Here is a 13,957-nt window from a genome sequence, read left to right as displayed (position 1 = left end):
TAACCAAATATTACAGTAATATCATACCGTATCATAATTAATTAGAGTAACTATTGGTCCCTCACTACAATACCACATCTTTTATTTGATCAGCATAGCAATACCTATTTCAATCCGTTATTTGCAGTAAACACATCTAATATGATAAAACAATTTCTATAATTTCCAAATATGATTTTTAACCTATATTCGATATATTCTGTAACAGTAATCCTAAAATTACATTAACATGAACATTAATTCATTTGTAATTCACTTGACCCTTTAATAGATGAAAGCGATTATGAGAACTTTAAAATGTAGCTGATAATGTCTTATTTACAGAACATCAAACATTTTAACAAATAATGGTCTAAGTACAAATATCTTATTGAAAGATTAAAGTGTTTGCTAACAGGTAGTTCTTAAATTCTCTCAGCATGTCTTGTGTGCAAGCCTGGATTTTAGCCCTATGTATGGCGCATACTTCTGGACACTTGTGCCTTATATCTCCCAGGCAAAGAGGGGCTCTGGATGTATTTGCGGTAAGTTTCTTGGTCTGAAATATACCCAATTACCAAAATCAACGGTTAAAAATTGCATTTGTTTCCGCCATTATTGAAGCCAAGATGTCTAACAAATTTTTTTATGTCTCCCACCACTATAGTGGGTGACATATTGTTTTTTCCCTGTCTAATGGTCTGTTGGTCTGTTGGTTAACTCCAACTTTAACATTTGCCATAACTTTTGCAATATTGAATATAGCAACTTCATATTTGGCATGCATGTGTATCTCATGGAGCTGCACATTTTGAGTAGTGAAAGGTCATGGTCAAGGTCATCCTTCAAGGTCAAATATATGGGTCGAAATCGCTCGTTTAATGTCACTTTTGCAATATTGAAGCTAGCAACTTGATATTTGACATGCTAGTGTACCTCATGGAGCTGCACATTTTGAGTGGTGAAAGATCAAGGTCATCCTTCAAGGTCAAAGGTCAAATATCTAGGGACATAGTGTTTCACAAACACATCGCTTGTTTATATTGAATTTACCTCGGATACCGTACTATTAAATGGAAGAGAAAACGGAGTTCGGGCTTTGTTCATGTTTGTGTCTTTTTCATATCATTCCTTCTACTAATTACAATCAATGCTATTATAACATGACACGCATGCTACATTTCCGATGCGATCTTATTTCATACATTACACACTAACGTCATCGAAGTGTGATTCTTACTCATCCGACTCCATACCGCATTTGATAAGCCGATAAGAACAATAAATTGATAATTATTTTTTTAACTAAGGCGTAAAAAATGTGTATTTTTACTTACCCAAGCGACCCTACTTGTGTATATACCCTTGATTTGTTTTTGGTCGATTTTTGTGCAACATTCGATCATATTTGATAAATAACCTTTAACATATACGTTGCATATTAGTCTGGCAGCCCGACGTGTTTCCGGCACGCGCTACCGTGCGGAGGCCAGCCCGTGCAGAACCCGGTAGAGGTGTACGCGCCCGGCCAGAACGTCTTCTTCCGGTGGCAGCAGAATTTCAACCACTACGAGCCTGGATTTCCAGGCACGTGGCTTGAAGCATGAACAGTTGTTACATATGTCTTGTTCTGTGAAAATTGGGCAAAATGCATGTGCGTAAAGCGGACTGCACATGCTAATCTGGGACGACACTTTCCAGTTAACACCTTCTATTTGATAAACAAATATTTGTGATTAGCACATTAAATACAGTTCAAAGTGTTGCGACTATTTATGATGCACCCATCAGTTTAAATACTCAGTTTAAAGTCCATATTCATCGAACACAATACAATCCATTTCACAATGACACGAGTTCTCACGAAAAAAACAACGTTTATACAGTTTCAATGAAGATTGTTTTGATCGCAAGCATGTGTTCATCTTGTAACCGCTACGTCGATCAATTTATTAATACTACATATACTAAAATATAATTGGGCAAGTTTCTGTAAACTCCCTACATTTCGCTTTCTTCTTAGTGCATGAATGTTATTAAATAAATTCAAATTAAACAAGGTTATGTTGGTGTAGTAGATTTGATATTCGCCATACGATCAGGGGATAGAGGTTCGATTACCACTGTGGGAGCGGTCTCTTGATCTTCTCTCAAGACACCATGCAGTGGTTCTCCAAAGAAAAATCACAGTGGAGAGTGTCTTATGTCTATGGCTTTCGATCCAATAGAGCTGAAATACAACGGTTTAAATTAAACTAACTAAATTTTAAATGACTTAATTTTTGCTGCAATAAACGCCACTGTTTCCGCTGCAGGCTACATGGATCTGTCCATCGCCTCAAGCCCCGAGAACACGAGTTTTACCACACTGACCGTGGTCACAGACCCGTACGTGCACGCACAGGACTACCAGCAAAACTACACGGCTGTCATTGTGAGTATACACACAACTGCACGGATATCATTGTGAGTATACACGAAACTGCACGGATTTTATTGTGAGTATACACAAAACGTCACGGATATCATTGTGAGTATACGCAAAACTAAATTGTGAGTATAATGGAATAAATCATGTTAATTGTAGAAACTCCCTGGAATGGAATGCGACCACTGCGTCATCCGGGCACGTTACGACGCACATAAACCTGGTGAGGACCCATTCCTACAGTGCGCGGACATTAAAATCTCCAAAGGGGCGAAGAAAATAGACACTCTAAAATATTTGTCCGCCGAAAGCAAGACTGACAAGCAGAAACTTGTACCTCTGAAGAGAGCGTTGAAACTGAAGAACTACTACGGACAAAAGTACAAATCCAATCTGAAAATGGAGGACACAAAATTGTACGGTTTTGCCTACAATCCGTTCCAGCCCCATAGAAGCAATTATATATCGGTCTCCGTGACCACTGGTGCTACTCAGATATTGAACAGCTTTGCCTTTGGAATTGATGACCCATCTGGTGGTCAAGACAATAAGTTCATGCTAGATGAAGTGGTTGCCATTGACAACGGTAGAAACACGACGACGATTCTGGTCCACGACGCTGCTTCGTCACGCGAGGATGCGGCAACGATCGTCTATAGCATTGGCTCGCAGAACGGATCTCTGGTACAGACGTCTGGCATATTTAAGGACGACGGGATCCCTATTAATGGGTTGTCGTGGTACAAAGACAAGCTGTATGCGGCGTTCCGAATTGTGCCAAATGATGATGGTAATATATTGTTTATATACCTTTCAATAACACAATACTGTTAAATTTTTAAACACAATTATTTTGTAAAACGACTTTACCAAAAAATGTGTGGAAATCTTGATCATTAGAGTATAAGTTACAAAAAATGTCCGCGTAGTTCCAAATGGAAAAATGCCACGTTTATCATAAGTTAACTTAATATTAAGTTCTCTCCATTGAGGTTCATCATGCATGTTATCTACACAGTTTTCAGTGGAATTTAAAGGCTTCTCTCTCTTTGTAAAACAATCTCCTTTCGTAAAAAACAAAAACATACCCATGATTAAATTTTAACAAGAGGGCCAAGATGTCCCTAGTTCGCTCACCTGAGAGGAGTCGGTTCATTCAATCTTTACCAAATGTCAAACCTGACCTAGATATTGTCCAGACAAACATCCTGGTCAAGTTTCATCATTATTTCATCTGCGAGTCATGATCAATGTACCTATGATGTTTCATGATCCCAGGCGTAAGCATTCTTGAGTTATCATCCGGAAACCATTTTTCTAAGTTGAGTCACCGTGACCTTGTCAGCCATTGTGTGAATACGTTTTTTGGCACTGTGACCTTGACCTTTGACCTAGTGACCTGATAATCGATAGGGGTCATCTGCGAGTCATGATCAATATACCTATGAAGTTTCGTGAACCTAGGCATAAGCGTTCTTGAGTTATATTCCAGATACCATTTTACTATTTCAGGTCACCGTGACCTTGACCTTTGACCTAGTGACCTGAAAATCAATAGGGGTCATCTGCGAGTCATGATCATTGTACCTATGAAGTTTCATGATCCTAGGCAAAAGCGTTCTTGAGTGATCATCCAGAAACCATTTTACTATTTCAAGTCACCGTGACAAGGGGACCCCATCAGCTCATACATTTTTATTCTATGCGCTGAAATCTTAGCAATTAAAATACGGCATTCCAATACTATCAAAGGAATTGAAATTGATAGCACTGAATATAAAATCTCTCAGTTTGCTGATGACACATCACTTTTTTTAGATGGCACAGAAGCTTCACTCAATGCTACTCTTGATCTTTTACATGACTTTGCATTATATTCTGGATTGAAAATAAATTACGACAAAATAAATTTAATATGGATTGGCTCCAAAAAGTACAGTACACAATCCATAAAAACAAAATACAAACTAGTTTGGGGTACAACTCAATTTAAAGTTCTAGGAATTCTATTTGATATTGATTTAAATAGAATGATAGATATAAACTTCACAAATAAAATTACTAAATTACAAAATACTATACACTTTTGGAATAGAAGAAATTTAACTACCCTATGAAAAATAACTGTCATAAAATCTTTATTACTTCCCCTATTTACTCACTTATTTTTCTCCCTTCCTAGCCCAGGAGAGAAAATATTGAAACAAATTAATACCATGTTCCATAATTTTGTCTGGGATGGCCCTGCGAAAATCAAGCATAGTATTGCAATTCAATCTTTTGAGGAGGGAGGAATATCTATGATAGATGTATATGCATTTGAAAACACTATGAAACTTACATGGATAAGAAAAATTGTCTTGTGCACTGGAAAATGTTTTCAACTTGTTTATTCAATATTTGATGTTAAAAAAATGATGAATTTAGGAAAAGACTATGCTGAGAAAATTTGTTAAGTAATAAAGAATAGTTTTTGGAAAGATGTTCTTACATGCCACATTATGTATATCAGTAAGAAAGTTGTTTGCAAATGTGAAGATATACTTAACATGACTTTATTTTATAACCACAATTTTAAATAGGTCTTCGTAGTATATATAATAAATTCATGTATGACAATGGAATTCGATTTGTTAGGGATATTGTAAACACCTCTGGACAATTTTTACAACAATCTATTTTAGAGAATTATATTAGCACAAAAATCAACTTCTTATTTTATGAAGGATTGATTAGAACTGTGAAGATTTTTCTCAGTCATTCTGACTTCCAAGTTATTAAAAAGCCAAATACAGAATGTGCATTTATATCGTCTTACTTGAGTAACATAGTTTTTACGCAAAACCCAAACCAAAATGTTTATAAAACTTTTATTATCAATTCTGATATACCGACTTGCCAAAATAAGTGGAATACATTTTTCAACAATATCGAATGGAAAAAAGTACATAGTCTCGTATTTAATATTTCCAAAAATACTTACACTCAATGGTTTCAAACAAGAATAATACATAGAATCCTAGGAACTTAATCTCTATTGTATAAAATGAACATTTTGCAAGATAACATGTGTACTTTTTGTAACGAAAATGAGGAAACTATAAAACATCTGTTTTGTGATTGCTGTTTTACACAAAGAATTGTGAATTATGTTGTTGAATGTTTAAGTGCACATAATGTGCAAAAACACTCAGAAATAAGTTGTAAAACAATGATATTGGGAAGTACAAAAAGTAATATGACTGATATAAATATTCTTATGCTAGAATTGAAAAAATATATATACCATTGTCAGAGAAAGGGGATAATTTCATCCATACAAGGGCTTACAATGAGCCTGACTTTGTCTTTCAAAATCCAAAACACTGTTAAGTGTCATGAAACAGAACTACATTCTTGGGCAATTGTAAGTTTGTTTGCTGAACCAATATCATAATATGAATATTATTTATCTTTTAAAAACTCCACAATCAACCATTTGAAAAAACTTAATAAAATGTCACTTGTCCGATGTTTCTATACTTCCACAATGAACATAGTTTGTGCATATGCTTATCCTAACATTGCATTTGCTCTTCCTTTTTTTTATAATATACTTTATTTGCTTTTTTAAGATGTTTAAACATGTGCAAATGGTATAGTGTATATGTATGTATAAGGATGTTATATTCTAACAATTGACTAATGTTTACTCATACTAACACAAAAATGTATGTACGGTATGGAGCAGGATGACCTCGACCTGCACATACCTATGGACGAGGTAAATAAAGTATCATATCACAAAAAAAAAATCAAGTCACCGTGACCTTGACCTATGACCTAGTGACCTGAAAATCAATAGGGGTCATCTTCAAGTCATGATCAATGTACCTATGAAGTTTCATGATCATAGGCATAAGCGTTCTTGAGTTATCATCCGAAAATAATTTAACTATTTCGGATCACCGTGACCTTGACCTTTGACCTAGTGACCTGAAAATCAATAGGGGTTATCTGCGAGTCATGATCAATGTATCTATGAAGTTTCATGATCCTAGGCATAAGCGTTCTTGTGTTATCATCCGGAAACCATTTTACAGCTTTGGGTCGCCGTGACTTGACCTTTGACCTAGTGACCTGAAAATCAATAGGGGTCATCTGCGAGTCATGATCAATGTATCTATGAAGTTTCATGATCCTAGGCATAAGCGTTCTTGAGTTATCATCCGGACACCATTTTACAGCTTTGGGTCACCGTGACTTGACCTTTGACCTAGTGACCTGAAAATCAATAGGGGTCATCTGCGAGTCATGATCAATGTATCTATGAAGTTTCATGATCCTATGCATAAGCGCTCTTGAGTTATCATCCGGAAACCATTTAACTATTTCGGGTCATCGTGACCTTGACCTTTGACCTAGTGACCTGAAAATCAATAGGGGTCATCTGCGAGTCATGATCAATGTACGTATGAAGTTTCATGATCCTTGGCATAAGCGCTCTTGAGTTATCATCCGGAAACCATCTGGTGGACGGACGGACCGACATGAGCAAAACAATATACCCCCTCTTCTTCGAAAGGGGGGGGGGGAATAATGAGAAAACTGCCCCCATCCCAGCAGCCATGTTATTCAACTGACCGGAACCATTTTTGAACTTAACTCTCGTATCAAGGAAACAAATGTTCTGAGCAAATTTCATGAAAATTTGGCAAAAAATGTGACTTCTACTGTGTTCACATGTTTTCACTATATACATATAGAGAACAATGCCCCGCCCACTGGCGGCCATGTTTTTTCACCGATCCCGACCATTTTCAAAGTCGTCCGAGATATCAATAAAACCAATGTTTTGACATACTTGCATGATGATTGGGCAAAAAGTGTGACTTCTAGAGTGTTTACAAGGTTTTTCTATAGCGAAATAGGGAAAACTGCCACTATATGCATATAGAGAAAAATGCCCCGCCCACTGGCGGCCATGTTTTTTCACCGATCTCGACCATTTTCAAACTCGTCCGAGACATCAATTGAGCCAACGTTTTGACCAACTTTCATGATGATTGGGCAAAAATTGTGACGTCTAGAGTGTTTACAAGGTTTCTCTAAAGCCAAATAAGGAAAACTGCCCCGCCCACTGGCGGCCATGTTTTTTAACGGATCGGAACCACTTATGAACTCAACCAAGATATCGTTAAGATAAACATTTTGACAAAGTTACATGAAGATTGGGCATGAAATGTGACTTCTACAGTGTTTACAAGATTTTTCTTTTTTTTGACCTAGTGACCTAGTTTTTGACCCGGCACAACCCAGTTTCGAACTCGGCCGAGATATCATTGGGACAAAGCATCTGACCAAGTTTCATGAAGATGGGACAAGAAATGTGGCCTATAGAGTGTTTACGAGCAAATGTTAACGGACGGACGGACATACGACGGACTAAGACCGGTCACAAAAGCTCACCTGAGCAATCAGGTGAGCTAAAAACAACAACACTGGAATACCTTAGTCCAAAGCTGAAGAACCACAAATAACCCGTGGCTGTTTAATTCAGTGTTGCTTTCATTTATCATGTGCTTTTGTCATGTGTCGATTGGTCACTTGCCTTAAACACTAGTAGTGACGACCAAAATGATCTCCCGCAGATGCAACTGAAGTTTCTCTTTGTTTATTTATTCTTCAGCTAAATGATTCCGTAGAAAGAAACTCTGAGTGTGGTGTAAATTTGTGCTTTACATGCCTTCCAGCCTTTACACTGCTACTTCATGTACATAGCGTACTACTTAGTTTAGCCTTTCACTCAGGTTAAAGGTAAAATGCAGTGCAAACTTGTAGACGATTAAATATGGCAAGCGGTTCGACGCATAATCCCAAGAAAATAGGTTTCTCGTGAGAACCTAGGTTCTCAGAATGAGAACCTAGGTTCTCGCCTGAAGATTGCACATGGCTTCAAGAACCCAAGTTTTCAAGTGAGAACCTAGGTTCTCATGAAAAACCTAGTTTCTTAAGAATATGCGTCGAACTCTTTGCCATATCCGTGGTTTTCATTTGGGAACCATAGGTTCTCTGAGAACCTAGGTTTTCAAAGAACTTAAATTCTCATAATGAGAAACTATGTTCTCATTATGAGAACGTAGGTTCTCATTATGAGAACCTAGGTTCTCATGAGAACCTAGGTTTTCAGAATTACGCGTCGGACGGCGTAAACTTGCTCGTTTGGAATACGGGACACATATTATTCAGGGCACAGGATCAATTGGATTCACATATGATTACACACGGGCTGGACAGAATGAAAACACGCCGTTAAGAACTTTATTTTTGCAGATATCTCAAGTTATTGAAATATTTTTGCAAAGTCTTTAGTGCATAAGTTTTTCTCTCAGTGTTGCCGATATCTTACGATTGAATAATACATTATTACACATTATCAATAGAGATAAAACTTTTATTTATACCATAATGATTGCTTACTATATCACAGACATTCTTAAAATAGAAAACTGTACCGTTCAGTCGTTTGAGGCCCGAACAAGGGAACTGAATATCTGAAACTCATTCAATGCTGTAACAATGTATTATGTAACGATTGATCTGAATTTGTTTCAGTTTTTAGTCTCAAAATAATATTTACAATTAAAGATGTATTTCATAAACAGTTCAATTTTTTATTAACGTGTTCAGACCAATGTCGACCGATTAATTTACTAATTTCATTTCTCGAGAAGTTTCCTACAGGGTTCGTTGAATATTACTTAGCATTGTCTGAACATTGTTCAAAAAATGTTCTTGGGGAGTAACATTCACTGTTAAACGTCTATTGCTAATCATTCTACACATATGCCACCAGCGTGTACTAAGCAATTGGAAACAACTGTAGAAAAAAATCGTTCCCCGTAACTTCATTGAGTTCCTTTTATATTGAAATTCCCGACGCCCTTTGATGCTTTGCATCAATACTTATGTTGTGTAAAAGTCATTTAAGGTGAAAAGCTGGGTAGAACAGCTATGCCGGAAAAACGCATTAGTGCTCTATACCTATGTTTAGGTAAGAGTTGTTCATGGCAAGCGGTTCGACGCATAATCCCAAGAAACTAGGTTTCTCATGAGAACCTAGGTTCTCATGAGAAACTAGGTTTATGAAATCCCAAGAAACCAGGTATCTCATGAGAACCTAAGTTCTCATGGGGACCTAGGTTCTCATGAGAACCTAGGTTTTCATTCTAAGAACTTAAGTTCTCGTTTGGTATCCTAGGTTTTCACAAGAAGCTTGGTTCTCATTTGAAAACCTAGGTTCTCATGAGAAACCTAGTTTCTTGAGATTATGCGTCGAACCGCTAGCCATAATTAAACGCGTTAAACTGTATGCAGATCCTCATTCATTTTTTCTTTAATTTCATATACAAATTCCAAAGTTTTTAAAATTTAGACATGTGTTGAATTAAGATATTTCAAATCAAGCCTCGCCGTGTTAAAGTGATATTATGGGTATTTTTCATTGTTGAATTGAGCTGAAAAGAATTTACAGGTCAAAAGAGTTAGTTAAAATGTGGTAACTGACCAATTATCTTGCTACCAGTTGTTAATAAAAACAATATATTATATTCGATAGTTAACATGACTCACCCAGTCCTCTAAGCCGAAATGATCCGTAAAACAAAAGTGTGTCTTTGTGTCGTATGAACGAATCTGCATGAAAACTACATTTAGACATGTGTTGAATTAAGATATTTCAAATCAAGCCTCGCCGTGTTAAAGTGATATTATGGGTATTTTTCATTGTTGAATTGAGATGAAAAGAATTTACAGGTCAAAAGAGTTAGTTAAAATGTGGTAACTGACCAATTATCTTGCTACCAGTTGTTAATAAAAACAATTTATTATATTCGATAGTTAACATGACTCACCCAGTCCTCTAAGCCGAAATGATCCGTAAAACAAAAGTGTGTCTTTGTGTCGTATGAACGAATCTGCATGAAAACTACATTTAGACTCACATCGTTAATCGAATCATTTCTGTCGTCAGTTTTCAAAACGAAAGTACGGTTGATATTCAAATGCTTTATTTTTCTATTTCCGGTATATTGTTTAGTATGCTGATGCTGCATTAACAAATATAAGTGTATATGAAGTGAAAACACCAAAAATAAACAAGGGTTGCGATAGACACCCATAAACATTGCATATACTGTTAGATACTACATAATATCACTTTAAGTTTTCTTCATCTCGTCGGATTAAATGTACAAATGTACAAAATGACTCTAATCTAGTATTCTCTATTTTTGTTTAAGACTTTATCTTCGAGGTGGGGACATTAGAGATCGGCGGCTTATACACAAAGCGCGCCATCCTTCCGATCTCCCAGGATCAGTTTGTGAACTTCCAATGGCTAGAGACAGAAATGAACAGCTACAACTATAGGGACGTGTTCGCGCTCATGGGCAACGAAAATGAGCCCAATTTGCTTTTCACCCGGATCTACGTGTTTGATCTGCATCACGGGTAAGTTCAAGACGAGAAACAATGTGCCATGATTGACTTTTGTTTAGTTCTACTTTAAAAAAAAGTCATTGCGTCGCCAGTATTCGGATGCAGAATCTGTTGAACGCTGTCGGAGTTAAGTAAGGATATGCAATCATTGAATTCGGATACGAGTTAAGGACACGAACGGATTGCAAAGGTTTGATCTTGTTTACGGGGGAGGCGAAGACTTCAATTTCACACCGGATTTTTAAGGTTTGGTTTGTAAGCGGTTATTGTGACGTCATAAACCTAACTCACGGGTTTACATGTTTGGTGTGTTTAATTTATGAGTTGATGAAAATGTTATACATGGCGTCAACATCAAATATGTGTGTTTGCGGCGCTGAGGACACGAACGTTGTGATAGCGGGTGTAGATTTTTTATCTATCTAAATTACTTAGTTTACTGACTAAGTAGGCTACATAAATGCGTTGCAATTTTTTTAAGAGGAAGTAGAGGAAAGTGTCCAATAAATCTTATTAATATGACATAATAGGTTTTATCCAACTTTTACAGCAAATTCGGTTGATTAAAGCCCAGTTTATTAAATGCCATCTATAACGGCACGTGCTACGTTGTTAGGCTACGTTGTAAACAAATGTAGTTCATTGTATATAACAACTAAATGTTAAATTGATGTTATAAAACTTTATGATTTACAAATCAATATGAATAAAATTGTAATTAATGACGCACGACTCTTTGTCACAGAACGATATTCTGATTTTAAAAAGTGATTATTTGATCAGCGGTTATTTTTGGAACGCGGAGTAATACACTAACCTTGGTTACACTACAGTCATTATCAAAGTACGACAAACACTCATGAAAACTCGAAATTACCCAGTTAAACTAATTTTGTTTAAATAAAAAGGTTACTGAATAAAAAGTGGGATAAATAGAATAATAGGTTAGTTTTGATTATAGATCAGGTTTATCATGCGAGGCTTAGAAAACAAAAAGAACGAGCATTGGCGAGTAAATAATCAGCACTAACCTATTACTCTCTATGACATTGACTTAACGACTGTCTCAAAAAGAGTTACAAAATATTTGATCAATTAAGCGGTTATTTAAGGACAACAAACGTCGATGGTTTTATATGTGCACTTCGTTTAGCGTAGTTGTTGATGGCAGAAACTTGTCCATGGGTAAGGCGTTTGAACGTTTTTATTAACAGTGAGTTTGAAATATGGGTATATATGAATGAAAATAAAAATTTTAAGGATGCATAAATGACCTGTTGCAAAGCTTTATTATATTTTATTTATCATGTTTTTATATAACATAATGCAAACATAAATATATGTTGGATGTTTAACGCGAGTTTTGAGTAAACTTAACATGTTTATTTGCAGACAATTTATAAGGGATGTTGTGCTCGATGTCAGTGAATACACGTTCATGTCAATGCATTCTTACCCGAATGGTGGAGGTAAGATGGACGCAAACTGATGTCATTTCTGAGATTTAAGGTCAAACATATTTAATTTATCAAATTATGTTCTTCAACAATCAATATTTTGAGGTTATCACAATTAACACAAAAAGAACGCAGTAGATCAAACAGAAAACATATTTTAAGTTGATTGCAATTGTGACAATTTTATGCAAATAGGGCCAATGTTTTATCTATGCGATCCTTAATGGCGTAATATACCTTCACTATAAGCTTTACACGACATTCCAGAGTCCATGTACGCCTTCTCCCCGGGCCTGTGGGCGGACTCCGGTCACGAGTGGGCGTGGTCACTGGTTGCCGTGGATACCATGTATGGGACGGTTACAAAGCAGTGTGACATCGCGCCAAAGGGTAGGACGCAGAGCAGTTAACTCTTACGTTATAACCTTCTTGTAGCTAGCAACATCAGTTTTTCTTCATAACTCATAAAATGTGGATGGTAAACAGGTAGACGATACAATTTAGAAACTTGATAACATATAATTGTAGTTTCACTTTGAAAAATAATAAATTAATTCTTTGTTAAACGTTGCGCCAGTCTGTTGGTCAAACATTGTTTTTCTAAACATTTGAAGCATAATAATTGAATAATTTAAAAATGAGTTGTTTTTTTACCGCATTCGTGTACACAACCCTTGCTAATTTGTATTGATACCAACACTAAAACTATTCGTGTACAATTAATTTTATCGTCAAATAGTGACACACGTGAACAATATCTTCGCATGCGCGTGTCTGTTTTCAGGCATATTCCAGCGCTACTACGGCGGCTCGGTGTTCCAGGGCTCCAGTAATCCGGACGGGTTTCTCTACCACGTGCTGCGCGTGATGTACAGTGAGGCGGACTTTATAGTGGGCGTTAACCCCGACACGTGTGAGGTGCGCTTCTCGGAAGTGACCAACCTGCGACACGTGCACTCTTTGCAGCTGGTAAATCCAGCTCCGTGATGATGAATAACAGAGTAAAAACAACTATTTACATGAAAATCTTTCATATTTCTATGAACGGCCGACAATTATTTAACAATTATTATTACACATTAAAATATTTTGAAGTGTATGTCGTTTTTGAAACCTGCATGCATTTACGTTATTATCATCTCTGAGTGGTTGTTCTTTTTTTGTCGCACAATTATGCTTTACCAAAAACTTGAAGGCGTTAACTATCTATCATTTAAAATAACCAGCTTATATTTTGTCTTAGTTTGTGTATGTATTTGACGATGAGCTTCACTTGTTTAAATAATCAATAAACTGTATGTTCTGTCCTGTAAATTATTTTGGTTTCTTAGTCTACTACGTACGTTACATCAAATCGCCTTTCATTGCAGGTCGGAAAATCAATGGATTAATAGGGGTATTCCACTACGACCCGATTTCCCACGATTTGTCCCGATTTCCAATATTTTGAGGTCGGGGACATTCGTAACTCAATCGGCGAAGGTCCTTACTCCTTCGTAGCTAGTCGCGGGCGAGTCGTGAGCTCCCAAAAAATCGCGGCCAGTTTTTAAACGTGTTTAAATTCGACCGAGACCTCCAAGACTGAATTTAATCGCAGTTGACTAGTAACAGTGTC

At 36.6% G+C, this 13,957-nt stretch overlaps 1 protein-coding gene across 1 annotated transcript; it reads left to right on the top strand.

The window, feature by feature from the left end:
* Positions 1–279: 279 nt before the first annotated feature.
* Positions 280–13,656, top strand: LOC127870840 (uncharacterized). Its single transcript, XM_052413374.1, has 8 exons — positions 280–524; positions 1,425–1,566; positions 2,295–2,413; positions 2,567–3,197; positions 10,687–10,897; positions 12,278–12,354; positions 12,610–12,732; positions 13,127–13,656. Exons 1-8 carry the CDS (start codon positions 420–422, stop codon positions 13,327–13,329), a joined length of 1,611 nt encoding a protein of 536 aa, XP_052269334.1. The 5' UTR covers positions 280–419; the 3' UTR covers positions 13,330–13,656.
* The last annotated feature ends 301 nt before the right edge of the window (positions 13,657–13,957 follow it).

The sequence above is a fragment of the Dreissena polymorpha genome, chromosome 3 (assembly GCF_020536995.1).
Source record: "Dreissena polymorpha isolate Duluth1 chromosome 3, UMN_Dpol_1.0, whole genome shotgun sequence".
NCBI classification, from domain to species: Eukaryota; Metazoa; Mollusca; class Bivalvia; order Myida; family Dreissenidae; genus Dreissena; species Dreissena polymorpha.
Note: the sequence above shows the minus strand (reverse complement) of the source record. Positions and strands in the feature narration are given on the sequence as shown.